Raw genomic sequence first — 14,751 nt, 5'->3', positions numbered from 1 at the left:
GAGCTGTTTCAGGAATGCTTGCAGCAGCACACTCAAGGACACACTGGAAGATTATTTAACTTCAGGAAACTCAGCACAGGTGTTACTTCTATGAGCTGGAATCACAGTGTTAGTATTGCTGCAGTGAGTAGAAATCACAGTGCTGGTAATACTTGCTTTGAGCTGAAATCACAGTGCTGGTAATGCTGCTAAGAACTGAAGTCTCTGTGCTGATGATATACAATGAGCTGGAATCACAGGTAGTTTAAAGAGCTTTCAGGGCACAAGGAGTGAACCCTGAAGTATGAGTCTAGACGCAGCTAGGAAGCGACGTTGTTCTGGACGATTTGCTAGGGCCCTGCCCAGCCCCTTTATCCCCCTTGCTGGACAGTGATTGGGCAGTGGAATCATGTGACTGAACCGACAGCCGTGGTTGGTAGAGTTGCGGTCAGCTGATCATTGGCAACATGGCGGCGCCCAGTACCTGCGGCCAGCGGGGAGGATAGCGGTGAGCTGGAATGGAGTTCAGGGGTACTGGAGCCAGCACAGTGGGAGGCGACATGACACCTGCAGGACCACCGGAGCCGGACTAGGCTGCGCACTGGTAAGATCTGTGACGTTAAGTCCCGATTCCTGACAGCTGGATTGCTGGTATTATATAATGGTAGAGGCCGGGGTAACGCTCTCCTCTGTTCCTAGGCCCTGATAGGTCATATAGCTGGATTGCTAGTATTATATAATGGTAGAGGCCGGGATAACGCTCTCCTCCGTTCCTAGGCCCGGATAGGTCATATAGCTGGATTGTTGGTATTATATAATGGTAGAGGCCGGGATAACGCTCTCCTCCGTTCCTAGGCCTGGATAGGTCATATAGCTGGATTGTTGGTATTATATAATGGTAGAGGCCGGGATAACGCTCCCCTCCGTTCCTAGGCCCTGATAGGTCACATAGCTGGATTGCTGGTATTATATAATGGTAGAGGCCGGGGTAACGCTCCCCTCCGTTCCTAGGCCCTGATAGATATATAGCTGGATTGCTAGTATTATATAATGGTAGAGGCCGGGGTAACGCTCCCCTCTGTTCCTAGGCCCTGATAAGTCATATAGCTGGATTGCTGGTATTATATAATGGTAGAGGCCGGGGTAACGCTCTCCTCCGTTCCTAGGCCCTGATAGGTCATATAGCTGGATTGCTGGTATTATATAATGGTAGAGGCCGGGGTAACGCTCCCCTCCGTTCCTAGGCCCTGATAGATATATAGCTGGATTGCTGGTATTATATAATGGTAGAGGCCGGGATAACGCTCTCCTCCGTTCCTAGGCCCTGATAGGTCATATAGCTGGATTGCTGGTATTATATAATGGTAGAGGCCGGGGTAACGCTCTCCTCCGTTCCTAGGCCCTGATAGGTATATAGCTGGATTGCTGGTATTATATAATGGTAGAGGCCGGGATAACGCTCTCCTCCGTTCCTAGGCCCTGATAGGTCATATAGCTGGATTGTTGGTATTATATAATGGTAGAGGCCGGGGTAACGCTCTCCTCCGTTCTTAGGCCCTGATAGGTATATAGCTGGATTGCTGGTATTATATAACGGTAGAGGCCGGGGTAACGCTCCCCTCCGTTCCTAGGCCCTGATAGGTCATATAGCTGGATTGCTGGTATTATATAATGGTAGAGGCCGGGGTAACGCTCTCCTCCGTTCCTAGGCCCTGATAGGTATATAGCTGGATTGCTGGTATTATATAATGGTAGAGGCCGGGGTAACGCTCTCCTCCGTTCCTAGGCCCTGATAGGTCATATAGCTGGATTGCTGGTATTATATAATGGTAGAGGCCGGGGTAACGCTCTCCTACGTTCCTAGGCCCTGATAGGTATATAGCTGGATTGCTGGTATTATATAATGGTAGAGGCCGGGGTAACGCTCTCCTCCGTTCCTAGGCCCTGATAGATCATATAGCTGGATTGCTGGTATTATATAATGGTAGAGGCCGGGGTAACGCTCCCCTCCGTTCCTAGGCCCTGATAGGTATATAGCTGGATTGCTGGTATTATATAATGGTAGAGGCCGGGATAACGCTCTCCTCCGTTCCTAGGCCCTGATAGGTGATATAGCTGGATTGCTGGTATTATATAATGGTAGAGGCCGGGGTAACGCTCTCCTCCGTTCCTAGGCCCTGATAGGTATATAGCTGGATTCCTGGTATTATATAATGGTAGAGGCCGGGATAACGCTCTCCTCCGTTCCTAGGCCCTGATAGGTCATATAGCTGGATTGCTGGTATTATATAATGGTAGAGGCCGGGGTAACGCTCTCCTCCGTTCCTAGGCCCTGATAGGTATATAGCTGGATTGCTGGTATTATATAATGGTAGAGGCCGGGATAACGCTCTCCTCCGTTCCTAGGCTCTGATAGGTCATATAGCTGGATTGCTGGTATTATATAATGGTAGAGGCCGGGATAACGCTCTCCTCCGTTCCTAGGCCCTGATAGGTATATAGCTGGATTGCTGGTATTATATAATGGTAGAGGCCGGGGTAACGCTCTCCTCCGTTCCTAGGCCCTGATAGGTATATAGCTGGATTGCTGGTATTATATAATGGTAGAGGCCGGGGTAACGCTCTCCTCCGTTCCTAGGCCCTGATAGGTCATATAGCTGGATTGCTGGTATTATATAATGGTAGAGGCCGGGGTAACGCTCTCCTCCGTTCCTAGGCCCTGATAGGTATATAGCTGGATTGCTGGTATTATATAATGGTAGAGGCCGGGGTAACGCTCCCCTCCGTTCCTAGGCCCTGATAGGTCATATAGCTGGATTGCTGGTATTATATAATGGTAGAGGCCGGGGTAACGCTCTCCTCCGTTCCTAGGCCCGGATAGGTCACATAGCTGGATTGCTGGTATTATATAATGGTAGAGGCCGGGATAGCGCTCCCCTCCGTTCCTAGGCCCTGATAGGTATATAGCTGGATTGCTGGTATTATATAATGGTAGAGGCCGGGATAACGCTCCCCTCCGTTCCTAGGCCCTGATAGGTATATAGCTGGATTGCTGGTATTATATAACGGTAGAGGCCGGGGTAACGCTCCCCTCCGTTCCTAGGCCCTGATAGGTATATAGCTGGATTGCTGGTATTATATAATGGTAGAGGCCAGGATAATGCTCTCCTCCGTTCCTAGGCCCTGATAGGTATATGGCTGGATTGCTAGTATTATATAATGGTAGAGGCCGGGATAATGCTCTCCTCCGTTCCTAGGCCCGGATAGGTCATATAGCTGGATTGCTGGTATTATATAATGGTAGAGGCCGGGGTAACGCTCCCCTCCGTTCCTAGGCCCTGATAGGTATATAGCTGGATTGCTGGTATTATATAATGGTAGAGGCCGGGATAATGCTCTCCTCCGTTCCTAGGCCCTGATAGGTATATAGCTGGATTGCTAGTATTATATAATAGTAGAGGCCGGGATAACGCTCTCCTCCGTTCCTAGGCCCGGATAGGTCATATAGCTGGATTGCTGGTATTATATAATGGTAGAGGCCGGGGTAACGCTCCCCTCCGTTCCTAGGCCCTGATAGGTATATAGCTGGATTGCTGGTATTATATAATGGTAGAGGCCGGGATAATGCTCTCCTCCGTTCGTAGGCCCTGATAGGTATATAGCTGGATTGCTGGTATTATATAATGGTAGAGGCCGGGGTAACGCTCCCCTCCGTTCCTAGGCCCTGATAGGTCATGTAGCTGGATTGTTGGTATTATATAATGGTAGAGGCCGGGATAACGCTCTCCTCCGTTCCTAGGCCCTGATAGGTCATATAGCTGGATTGCTGGTATTATATAATGGTAGAGGCTGGGGTAACGCTCTCCTCCGTTCCTAGGCCCTGATAGGTCATATAGCTGGATTGCTGGTATTATATAATGGTAGAGGCTGGGGTAACGCTCTCCTCCGTTCCTAGGCCCTGATAGGTCATATAGCTGGATTGCTGGTATTATATAATGGTAGAGGCCGGGGTAACGCTCTCCTTCGTTCCTTGGCCCTGATAGGTCATATAGCTGGATTGCTGGTATTATATAATGGTAGAGGCCGGGGTAACGCTCCCCTCCGTTCCTAGGCCCGGATAGGTCACATAGCTGGATTGCTGGTATTATATAATGGTAGAGGCCGGGATAACGCTCCCCTCCGTTCCTAGGCCCTGATAGGTATATAGCTGGATTGCTGGTATTATATAATGGTAGAGGCCGGGATAACGCTCCCCTCCGTTCCTAGGCCCTGATAGGTATATAGCTGGATTGCTGGTATTATATAATGGTAGAGGCCGGGGTAACGCTCCCCTCCATTCCTAGGCCCTGATAGGTATATAGCTGGATTGCTGGTATTATATAATGGTAGAGGCCGGGGGTAACGCTCTCCTCCATTCCTAGGCCCTGATAGGTCACATAGCTGGATTGCTGGTACTATATAATGGTAGAGGCCGGGGTAACACTCTCCTCCGTTCCTAGGCCCTGATAGGTCATATAGCTGGATTGCTGATACTATATAATGGTAGAGGCCGGGGTAACGCTCCCCTCCGTTCCAAGGCCCTGATAGGTCATATAGCTGGATTGCTGGTATTATATAATGGTAGAGGCCGGGGTAACGCTCTCCTCCGTTCCTAGGCCCTGATAGGTCATATAGCTGGATTGCTAGTATTATATAATGGTAGAGGCCGGGATAACGCTCTCCTCCGTTCCTAGGCCCGGATAGGTCATATAGCTGGATTGTTGGTATTATATAATGGTAGAGGCCGGGATAACGCTCTCCTCCGTTCCTAGGCCTGGATAGGTCATATAGCTGGATTGTTGGTATTATATAATGGTAGAGGCCGGGATAACGCTCCCCTCCGTTCCTAGGCCCTGATAGGTCACATAGCTGGATTGCTGGTATTATATAATGGTAGAGGCCGGGGTAACGCTCCCCTCTGTTCCTAGGCCCTGATAGATATATAGCTGGATTGCTAGTATTATATAATGGTAGAGGCCGGGGTAACGCTCCCCTCTGTTCCTAGGCCCTGATAAGTCATATAGCTGGATTGCTGGTATTATATAATGGTAGAGGCCGGGGTAACGCTCCCCTCCGTTCCTAGGCCCTGATAGATATATAGCTGGATTGCTGGTATTATATAATGGTAGAGGCCGGGATAACGCTCTCCTCCGTTCCTAGGCCCTGATAGGTCATATAGCTGGATTGCTGGTATTATATAATGGTAGAGGCCGGGGTAACGCTCTCCTCCGTTCCTAGGCCCTGATAGGTATATAGCTGGATTGCTGGTATTATATAATGGTAGAGGCCGGGATAACGCTCTCCTCCGTTCCTAGGCCCTGACAGGTCATATAGCTGGATTGTTGGTATAATATAATGGTAGAGGCCGGGGTAACACTCTCCTCCGTTCCTAGGCCCTGATAGGTCATATAGCTGGATTGCTGGTATTATATAATGGTAGAGGCCGGGGTAACGCTCTCCTCCGTTCCTAGGCCCTGATAGGTATATAGCTGGATTGCTGGTATTATATAATGGTAGAGGCCGGGGTAACACTCTCCTCCGTTCCTAGGCCCTGATAGGTCATATAGCTGGATTGCTGGTATTATATAATGGTAGAGGCCGGGGTAACGCTCCCCTCCGTTCCTAGGCCCTGATAGGTCATATAGCTGGATTGCTGGTACTATATAATGGTAGAGGCCGGGTAACGCTCCCCTCCGTTCCTAGGCCCTGATAGGTCATATAGCTGGATTGCTGGTATTATATAATGGTAGAGGCCGGGGTAACGCTCTCCTCCGTTCCTAGGCCCGGATAGGTCACATAGCTGGATTGCTGGTATTATATAATGGTAGAGGCCGGGATAACGCTCCCCTCCGTTCCTAGGCCCTGATAGGTATATAGCTGGATTGCTGGTATTATATAATGGTAGAGGCCGGGATAACGCTCCCCTCCGTTCCTAGGCCCTGATAGGTATATAGCTGGATTGCTGGTATTATATAACGGTAGAGGCCGGGGTAACGCTCCCCTCCGTTCCTAGGCCCTGATAGGTATATAGCTGGATTGCTGGTATTATATAATGGTAGAGGCCGGGATAATGCTCTCCTCCGTTCCTAGGCCCTGATAGGTATATAGCTGGATTGCTAGTATTATATAATGGTAGAGGCCGGGATAATGCTCTCCTCCGTTCCTAGGCCCGGATAGGTCATATAGCTGGATTGCTGGTATTATATAATGGTAGAGGCCGGGGTAACGCTCCCCTCCGTTCCTAGGCCCTGATAGGTATATAGCTGGATTGCTGGTATTATATAATGGTAGAGGCCGGGGTAACGCTCTCCTCCATTCCTAGGCCCTGATAGGTCACATAGCTGGATTGCTGGTACTATATAATGGTAGAGGCCGGGGTAACACTCTCCTCCGTCCCTAGGCCCTGCTAGGTCATATAGCTGGATTGCTGATACTATATAATGGTAGAGGCCGGGGTAACGCTCTCCTCCGTTCCTAGGCCCTGATAGGTCATATAGCTGGATTGCTGTTATTATATAACGGTAGAGGCCGGCATAACACTCTCCTCCGTTCCTAGGCCCTGATAGGTCACATAGCTGGATTGCTGGTATTATATAATGGTAGAGGCCGGGATAACGCTCCCCCCCGTTCCTAGGCCCTAATAGGTCATATAGCTGGATTGCTGGTATTATATAATGGTAGAGGCCGGGGTAACGCTCTCCTCCGTTCCTAGGCCCTGATAGGTCATATAGCTGGATTGCTGGTATTATATAATGGTAGAGGCCGGGATAACGCTCTCCTCCGTTCCTAGGCCCTGATAGGTCATATAGCTGGATTGCTGGTATTATATAATGGTAGAGGCCGGGATAACGCTCTCCTCCGTTCCTAGGCCCTGATAGGTCATATAGCTGGATTGCTGGTATTATATAACGGTAGAGGCCGGGGTAACGCTCTCCTCCGTTCCTAGGCCCTGATAGGTATATAGCTGGATTGCTGGTATTATATAGTGGTAGAGGCCGGGGTAACGCTCTCCTCCGTTCCTAGGTCCTGATAGGTCATATAGCTGGATTGCTGGTATTATATAGTGGTAGAGGCCGGGGTTACGCTCCCCTCCGTTCCTGTGTTTGTGTCTGCAGTCGCCATGAAGCTGGCCAATCAGGGAATGGTATACTATAGTGACTGTTCTCCGTGACTGGCCCCAGGTCATTACTGGGATGAGCTCTCCCGCTGCGTTCTGTCAGTGTACAAATACCATGTGAACATATGACCAGCGCCCCGTCACTCCTCCGTCCTCATGCGTCAGTCTCCAGCTGCGATGCCGCCAATACTGGCACAATAACAGGAGGCACACATTGCATTTCTCAGTAATTACCAGCCATAGCCCTAGGCGCAGTGATGTCACTAGCTGTGCGTTGGCTTATTACATAATGTTCTGCTTCCTCATACAATAACACAGCTGCTGCTCATTACTGTTACTGCATGACGTGTTATGTACTAAACTACAGGAAACAAACCAGCAAAGAGAAAACTAATTGCACAATTGTCATTCTCTGAGTATTATACACAAGGAGCTCTGCCCCTCACTGTTGGATGTATGACAGCCTGGTAGGGTGGTGGGTGGCATAACTCTGGCATGGGGTGGAATGCTAGGGGTAGTAAACAGTGACCCGGGTCAGACTGGCCCACAGTCCGGCCCTGTAGGGAATCACTGATGTGTGTGTGTGTGTGTGTGTGTGTGTGTGGGAGGATTACTGGTGTGTGTGTGTGTGTGTGTGTGTGTGTGTGTGTGTGTGTGTGTGTGTGTGCGTGTGTGTTGGTGGGGGACGGAATCACTGATCAGTGTATGTGTGTGTGTATGTAAATGACTTATATGTGTATGTGTGTGCCGCCACGTAACATGGCTCCTCTGTGTCTCCGCAGTTCTGCCACGCTGCCAATAACATTTAAATGTCTGCTAGAGAACAATCACATAGACAGACGCATCGCCAGGTTTGTGCTGCCCGTCGGGGCCACCATCAACATGGACGGGACCGCCCTATATGAAGCCGTAGCCGCCATCTTTATCGCACAAGTGAACAACTACGAGCTAGACTTCGGCCAGCTCATCACCATCAGGTATAAAGATGCCGCAAAGGTTTATATATAGTAATGAACATTGGCTTCCCTCTATAGGAGTAATACCCCCCTTTATAGGAGTAATTCCCCCCTTTATAGGAGTAATTACCCCCATTTATAGGAGTAATACCCCCCCTTTATAGGACTAATACCCCCCTTTATAGGACTAATACCCCCCTTTACAGGACTAATACCCCCCTTATAGGAGTAATACCCCCCTTATAGGAGTAATACCCCCCTTATAGGAGTAATACCTCCCCATATAGGAGTAATAACCCCCTTTATAGGAGTAATTATTCCCTATATAGGAGTAATAACCCCCTTTATAGGAGTAATAACCACATTTATAGGAGTAATAACCACATTTATAGGAGTAATACTCCACCTTTATAGGACTAATACACATACCCCCCTTTATAGGACTAATACCCCCCTTTATAGGACTAATACACATACCCCCCTTTATAGGACTAATACCCCCCTTTATAGGACTAATACCCCCTTTATAGGAGTAATTACCCCCTATATAGGAGTAATACCCCCCTTTATAGGACTAATACCCCCCTTTATAGGAGTAATACCCCCCTTTATTGGAGTAATACCCCCTTTATAGGACTAATACCCCCCTTTATAGGAGTAATTACCCCCTATATAGGAGTAATACCCCCTTTATAGGACTAATACCCCCCTTTATAGGAGTAATACCCCCCTTTATTGGAGTAATACCCCCTTTATAGGACTAATACCCCCCTTTATAGGAGTAATTACCCCCTATATAGGAGTAATACCCCCCTTTATAGGAGTAATACCCCCTTTATAGGACTAATACCCCCCTTTATAGGACTAATACCCCCCTTTATAGGAGTAATTACCCCCTATATAGGAGTAATACCCCCCTTTATAGGAGTAATACCCCCTTTATAGGATTAATACCCCCCTTTATAGGATTAATACCCCCCTTTATAGGATTAATAACCCTCTTTATAGGAGTAATACCCCCCTTTATAGGAGTAATACCCCCCTTTATAGGAGTAATACCCCTTATGCCTCGTCGCTGGTTTGTTTTTTTACATTTCAATTATTACGTGGTGCCGCAAGTGTTCCGTAGCGCAGTACAACACGATGACGTAGGTACAAGGCGACCACATTACACTGTCACATTCACAAATTACATTATTACATAGAGAAACACAAGGAGAGAGGGCCCTGCCTGTGAGAGCTGACATTCTGAGGGGGACACAGAGAGGGAGCAGAGGCCTGGGGTGCGCAGTGAGGCGGCGGTAGGAGTGAGGAGGTGAGTTCCTTAGGTCAGGTGTGATTATATAGTGAAAATCGTAAGAAAAGTTATCGCATATTGCACCGCGTGTATACAGCTTGCCATACCGATGCGCGCTCCCGCGGGGTCAGTATCCCAAGAAGAAATGGACTGTGCAGGTAAGTCCATCCTGACTATATTGTGTGCAATCTAGTACAAAGTGTAGTCAAAATCGCAAGTAGAGATTGTCAGTATCGGGGTTCAGGGTTCCGGGGAGTTCAAGGGAAATCGCAAAGTAAAAATCGCCACTTAGTCATTACCTCACCGTGTGTATGCCCCTGGAGACTGGCGGCTGATGGGCGTCTGACTGCGGGAGGCAGGGAGCAGTGTGTAGCACTCCTGAGGGTGTGATGGGAGTAAGATATACGGGGGGAGTTGTGTGTAACAGTTGTGGCAGGGAGGAGAGTCCTGTCACTCCACTCGGGGGCTGCAGTGCCCTGTGTATGGGGGGGAGTTGTGTTTAACAGTTGTGGCAGGAAGTAGAGTCCTGTCACTCCACCCGGGGGCTGCAGTGTCCTGTGTATGGGGGGGAGTTGTGTGTAACAGTTGTGGCAGGAAGTAGAGTCCTGTCACTCCACCCGGGGGCTGCAGTGTCCTGTGTATGGGGGGAGTTGTGTGTAACAGTTGTGGCAGGGAGAAGAGTCCTGTCACTCCACCCGGGGGCTGCAGTGTCTTGTGTATGGGGGGGAGTTGTGTGTAACAGTTGTGGCAGGGAGGAGAGTCCTGTCACTCCACCCGGGGGCTGCAGTGTCTTGTGTATGGGGGGGAGTTGTGTGTAGCAGTTGTGGCAGGGAGAAGAGTCCTGTCACTCCCCCCGTGGCTGCAGTGTCCTGTGTATGGGGGGAGTTGTATGTAACAGTTGTGGCAGGGAGGAGAGTCCTGTCACTCCACCCGGGGGCTGCAGTGTCCTGTGTATGGGGGGGGGGGGGGAGTTGTGTGTAACAGTTGTGGCAGGGAGGAGAGTCCTGTCACTCCACCCGGGGGCTGCAGTGTCCTGTGTATGGGGGGGGGGGGGGGGGGGGGAGTTGTGTGTAACAGTTGTGGCAGGGAGGTGAGTCCTGTCACTCCACCCGGGGGCTGCAGTGTCCTGTGTATGGGGGGGGGGGGGGGGGGAGTTGTGTGTAACAGTTGTGGCATGGAGGAGAGTCCTGTCACTCCTCCCGGGGGCTGCAGTGTCCTGTGTATGGGGGGAGTTGTGTGTAACAGTTGTGGCAGGGAGGAGAGTCCTGTCACTCCACCCGGGGGCTGCAGTGTCCTGTGTATGGGGGGGGGGGGGGGGGGAGTTGTGTGTAACAGTTGTGGCATGGAGGAGAGTCCTGTCACTCCTCCCGGGGGCTGCAGTGTCCTGTGTATGGGGGGAGTTGTGTTTAACAGTTGTGGCAGGGAGGAGAGTCCTGTCACCTCCTCCCGGGGGCTGCAGTGTCCTGTGTATGGGGGGGGGGGGGAGTTGTGTGTAACAGTTGTGGCAGGGAGGAGAGTCCTGTCACTCCACCCGGGGGCTGCAGTGTCTTGTGTATGGGGGAGAGTTGTGTGTAACAGTTGTGGCAGGGAGGAGAGTCCTGTCACTCCACCCGGGGGCTGCAGTGTCCTGTGTATGGGGGGGAGTTGTGTGTAGCAGTTGTGGCAGGGAGAAGAGTCCTGTCACTCCCCCCGTGGCTGCAGTGTCCTGTGTATGGGGGGAGTTGTGTGTAACAGTTGTGGCAGGGAGGAGAGTCCTGTCACTCCACCCGGGGGCTGCAGTGTTCTGTGTATAGGGGGGGGGGAGGGGGGGGGAGTTGTGTGTAACAGTTGTGGCAGGGAGAAGAGTCCTGTCACTCCACCCGGGGGCTGCAGTGTCCTGTGTATGGGGGGGAGTTGTATGTAACAGTTGTGGCAGGGAGGAGAGTCCTGTCACTCCACCCGGGGGCTGCAGTGTCCTGTGTATGGGGGGGGGGGGAGTTGTGTGTAACAGTTGTGGCAGGGAGGAGAGTCCTGTCACTCCACCCGGGGGCTGCAGTGTCCTGTGTATGGGGGGGGGGGGGGGAGTTGTGTGTAACAGTTGTGGCAGGGAGGTGTGTCCTGTCACTCCACCCGGGGGCTGCAGTGTCCTGTGTATGGGGGGGGGGGGGGGGGGGAGTTGTGTGTAACAGTTGTGGCAGGGAGGAGAGTCCTGTCACTCCCCCCCCCCCCCCCCCCCGGGGGGCTGCAGTGTCCAGTGTATGGGGGGCGGGCAGTTGTGTGTAACAGTTGTGGCAGGGAGGAGAGTCCTGTCACTCTACCCGGGGGCTGCAGTGTCCTGTGTATGGGGGGGATGGGGGGGGGGGGGGGGGGGGGGAGTTGTGTGTAACAGTTGTGGCAGGGAGGAGAGTCCTGTCACTCCACCCGGGGGCTGCAGTGTCCTGTGTATGGGGGGGAGTTGTGTGTAACAGTTGTGGCAGGGAGGAGAGTCCTGTCACTCCACCCGGGGGCTGCAGTGTCCTGTGTATGTGGGGAGTTGTGTGTAACAGTTGTGGCATGGAGGAGAGTCCTGTCACTCCACCCGGGGGCTGCAGTGTCCTGTGTATGGGGGGAGTTGTGTGTAACAGTTGTGGCAGGGAGGAGAGTCCTGTCACTCCACCCGGGGGCTGCAGTGTCCTGTGTATGGGGGGGGGGGGGGGAGTTGTGTGTAACAGTTGTGGCAGGGAGGTGTGTCCTGTCACTCCACCCGGGGGCTGCAGTGTCCTGTGTATGGGGGGGGGGGGGGGGGGGGGGGAGTTGTGTGTAACAGTTGTGGCAGGGAGGAGAGTCCTGTCACTCCACCCGGGGGCTGCAGTGTCCTGTGTATGTGGGGAGTTGTGTGTAACAGTTGTGGCATGGAGGAGAGTCCTGTCACTCCACCCGGGGGCTGTAGTGTCCTGTGTATGGGGGGAGTTGTGTGTAACAGTTGTGGCAGGGAGGAGAGTCCTGTCACTCCACCCGGGGGCTGTAGTGTCCTGTGTATGGGGGGGGTTTGGCAGGCCTTGTTGTCTCACCTAATGATGGCAGCACAGCGGTGAATGGACGCTGCGCATATGACAGGGACTCGGTAGCGCTGGGCACGCCCCGAGTGTGTTATGTAATAGGGTGTGTGATGCTGGGCCACTCCTAAATGTGGCACACAATGTGGGCGTGATGCATGGCCACACCCCCATAATGCATGGTCACCCCCCCTTTTCATCTGCATACCTTTGGTCGTTGTTCCCCGAGGTTGCAGTCTTGGCGCTTTCTATGCTGGATTGGGGGTGGGGGGGGGGGGGGGGTCGGCTATTTAGAAGTGGGAGGGGCGGCGTTCCAGCTCAACTCTAAATTGCAGTGTAAAAGTAAAGTTACCCATTATTGTTGGTATTTCCCCTGCATTCCTGTGCAGGAGACCCCATTGCTGTGCTATGCTCTGTGGGCCAGGTCACTGTCAGGTACCAATGACTTATCCTGTGAGCAGCCAGAAGCTGGCGATCACTGCAGGAAAATGTAGATGGGGTTACCGGGGGGGCAGCGTACAGTAGGAGGTCTATGTGGGGTGAATCGCTGACAGTTGCGTCATCACACCCCTCCCCCTGCGCCATGATCATGTAAGATTAAACAGATTAATAAAATACTGAGCTTCCTCTAAGCAGAGGTGGATTTAGACCTCAGGGGGCCCTATGCCACCAATTTCCTGCCCCCTTCCTCATACAATCCATAGCACTATATCCTGTCATCACTGCCCCGGCTGTGCCTGTTGTATTTGCACCTCCTTCCCTCGCTTGTCCATGAGGCGGCAGCAGCAGCGCAGGTCCTCTTCTCATGCAGGATGGGGACCGATTCTGCTCTCTCCCAGCAGCCGCACTGCTGCTACCGGTGGAGGGTGGAGACGAGCAGAATCGTCTCCGAACAGCAGCGTCAGATCTATACTTTTCTTATAGCGGGAGCTGGCAGGGGATGTATGGGATCCCAGCTGTCAGAATGCCGGCACTGGAATCCCAAATGTAAGAATGCCAGGGAAGGTTAGGGTTAAGCTGTGGGAGGGAGGGAAGGGTTGGGGTTAGGCTATGGGGTGGAGGGAAGGGTTAGGGTTAAGCTGTGGGAGGGAGGGAAGGGTTGGGGTTAGGCTATGGGGGTGGAGGGAAGGGTTAGGGTTAAGCTGTGGGAGGGAGGGAATGGTTGGGGTTAGACTGCGGGGGTGGAAGGAAGGGTTAGGGTTAGGCTGCGGGGGTGTAGGGAAGGGTTAGGGTTAGGCTGCGGGGTGGAGGAAAGGGTAGGGGTTAGGCTGCGGGGTGGAGTGAAGGGTTAGGGTACGGTGGTGGAGGGAAGGGTTAGAGGGAGGGTCAGGTTTAAGGTTAGAGAAGAGAGAGAAATATATATATATATATATATATATATATTTATGCTGTGTATTCCTCTCATATAGAGAATTGGAAGGGAAGTAGAAAAACAATGGGACCTGCACTGCACTCTTTCTGGTAATAAATAAAAATTCTTCCCATCCGAGTATTTATGATCCAAAGAAACAAATGAAAATGCTCTTTGGAAGGTGAAAGATTGTCACATTGAGGAATGGAAGATAAGTTGTAGGGAAGGTGTGGAATCCTCTGTTACTGCTGTTTCCCCGGTAATATGACACATTATATCAGCTTTGCATTCTTACTACCAGTAGTAGCAGCCACACAGCACAGTGGCGGCATTGTAAGACGCTGCTGCGCGGCGGCTATATCTCAGGACATTTGTGTGCGCGCTGGCATCATAGCAAGGACAGCTGCACTGCTCCACACATAGGGGGTAATTCCAAGTTGATCGCAGCAGGACATTTTTTAGCAGTTGAGCAAAACCATGTGCACTGCAGGGGGGGCAGATGTAACATGTGCAGAGAGAGTCAGATTTGGGTGGGGTGTGTTCAATCTGCAATCTAATTTGCAGTGTAAAAATAAAGCAGCCAGTATTTACCCTGCACAGAAACAATATAACCCACCCAAATCGAACTCTCTCTGCACATGTTATATCTGCCCCCCCCCCCCTGCAGTGCACATGGTTTTGCCCAACTGCTAAAAAAATTTCCTGCTGCGATCAACTTGGAATTACCCCCCTTATTTAAATTGAAAAATGACCGTTAGGAGCTGATTGGTTGGTACTTTATCACTCTCCACTTTATCACTTTTTAAGGATTAGTACATCTGGCGCCCTAGGGTTTGGTTTCCAGGGAGCTCCCGGCTCTAAGTGATGATCAGACCCCTCGTTGCAGGCTCAGGTTGTGACAGGAAGCGGAGCGCCATGGCGCAGGAACCCTACAGTGCACAAATAACATGTACGGTACATGGACTCAGGGGGTCATTCCGAGTTGATCGCTCGCTGCC

General features: G+C 51.5%; 1 protein-coding gene across 3 annotated transcripts in view; it reads left to right on the top strand.

Moving 5' to 3' along the window:
* SLC1A7 (solute carrier family 1 member 7) overlaps positions 1 to 14,751 on the top strand; it is a 436,677-nt gene that overhangs the window by 308,853 nt on the left and 113,073 nt on the right. For all 3 annotated transcript variants that reach the window (XM_063938903.1, XM_063938904.1, XM_063938902.1), the window contains one exon: positions 7,918 to 8,112. In XM_063938903.1, coding sequence (XP_063794973.1) covers positions 7,918 to 8,112 — 195 coding nt within the window. The remainder of the gene's footprint in view (positions 1 to 7,917; positions 8,113 to 14,751) is intronic.

This window comes from Pseudophryne corroboree, chromosome 9, assembly GCF_028390025.1.
Source record: "Pseudophryne corroboree isolate aPseCor3 chromosome 9, aPseCor3.hap2, whole genome shotgun sequence".
Classification (NCBI taxonomy): Eukaryota; Metazoa; Chordata; class Amphibia; order Anura; family Myobatrachidae; genus Pseudophryne; species Pseudophryne corroboree.
Note: the sequence above shows the minus strand (reverse complement) of the source record. Positions and strands in the feature narration are given on the sequence as shown.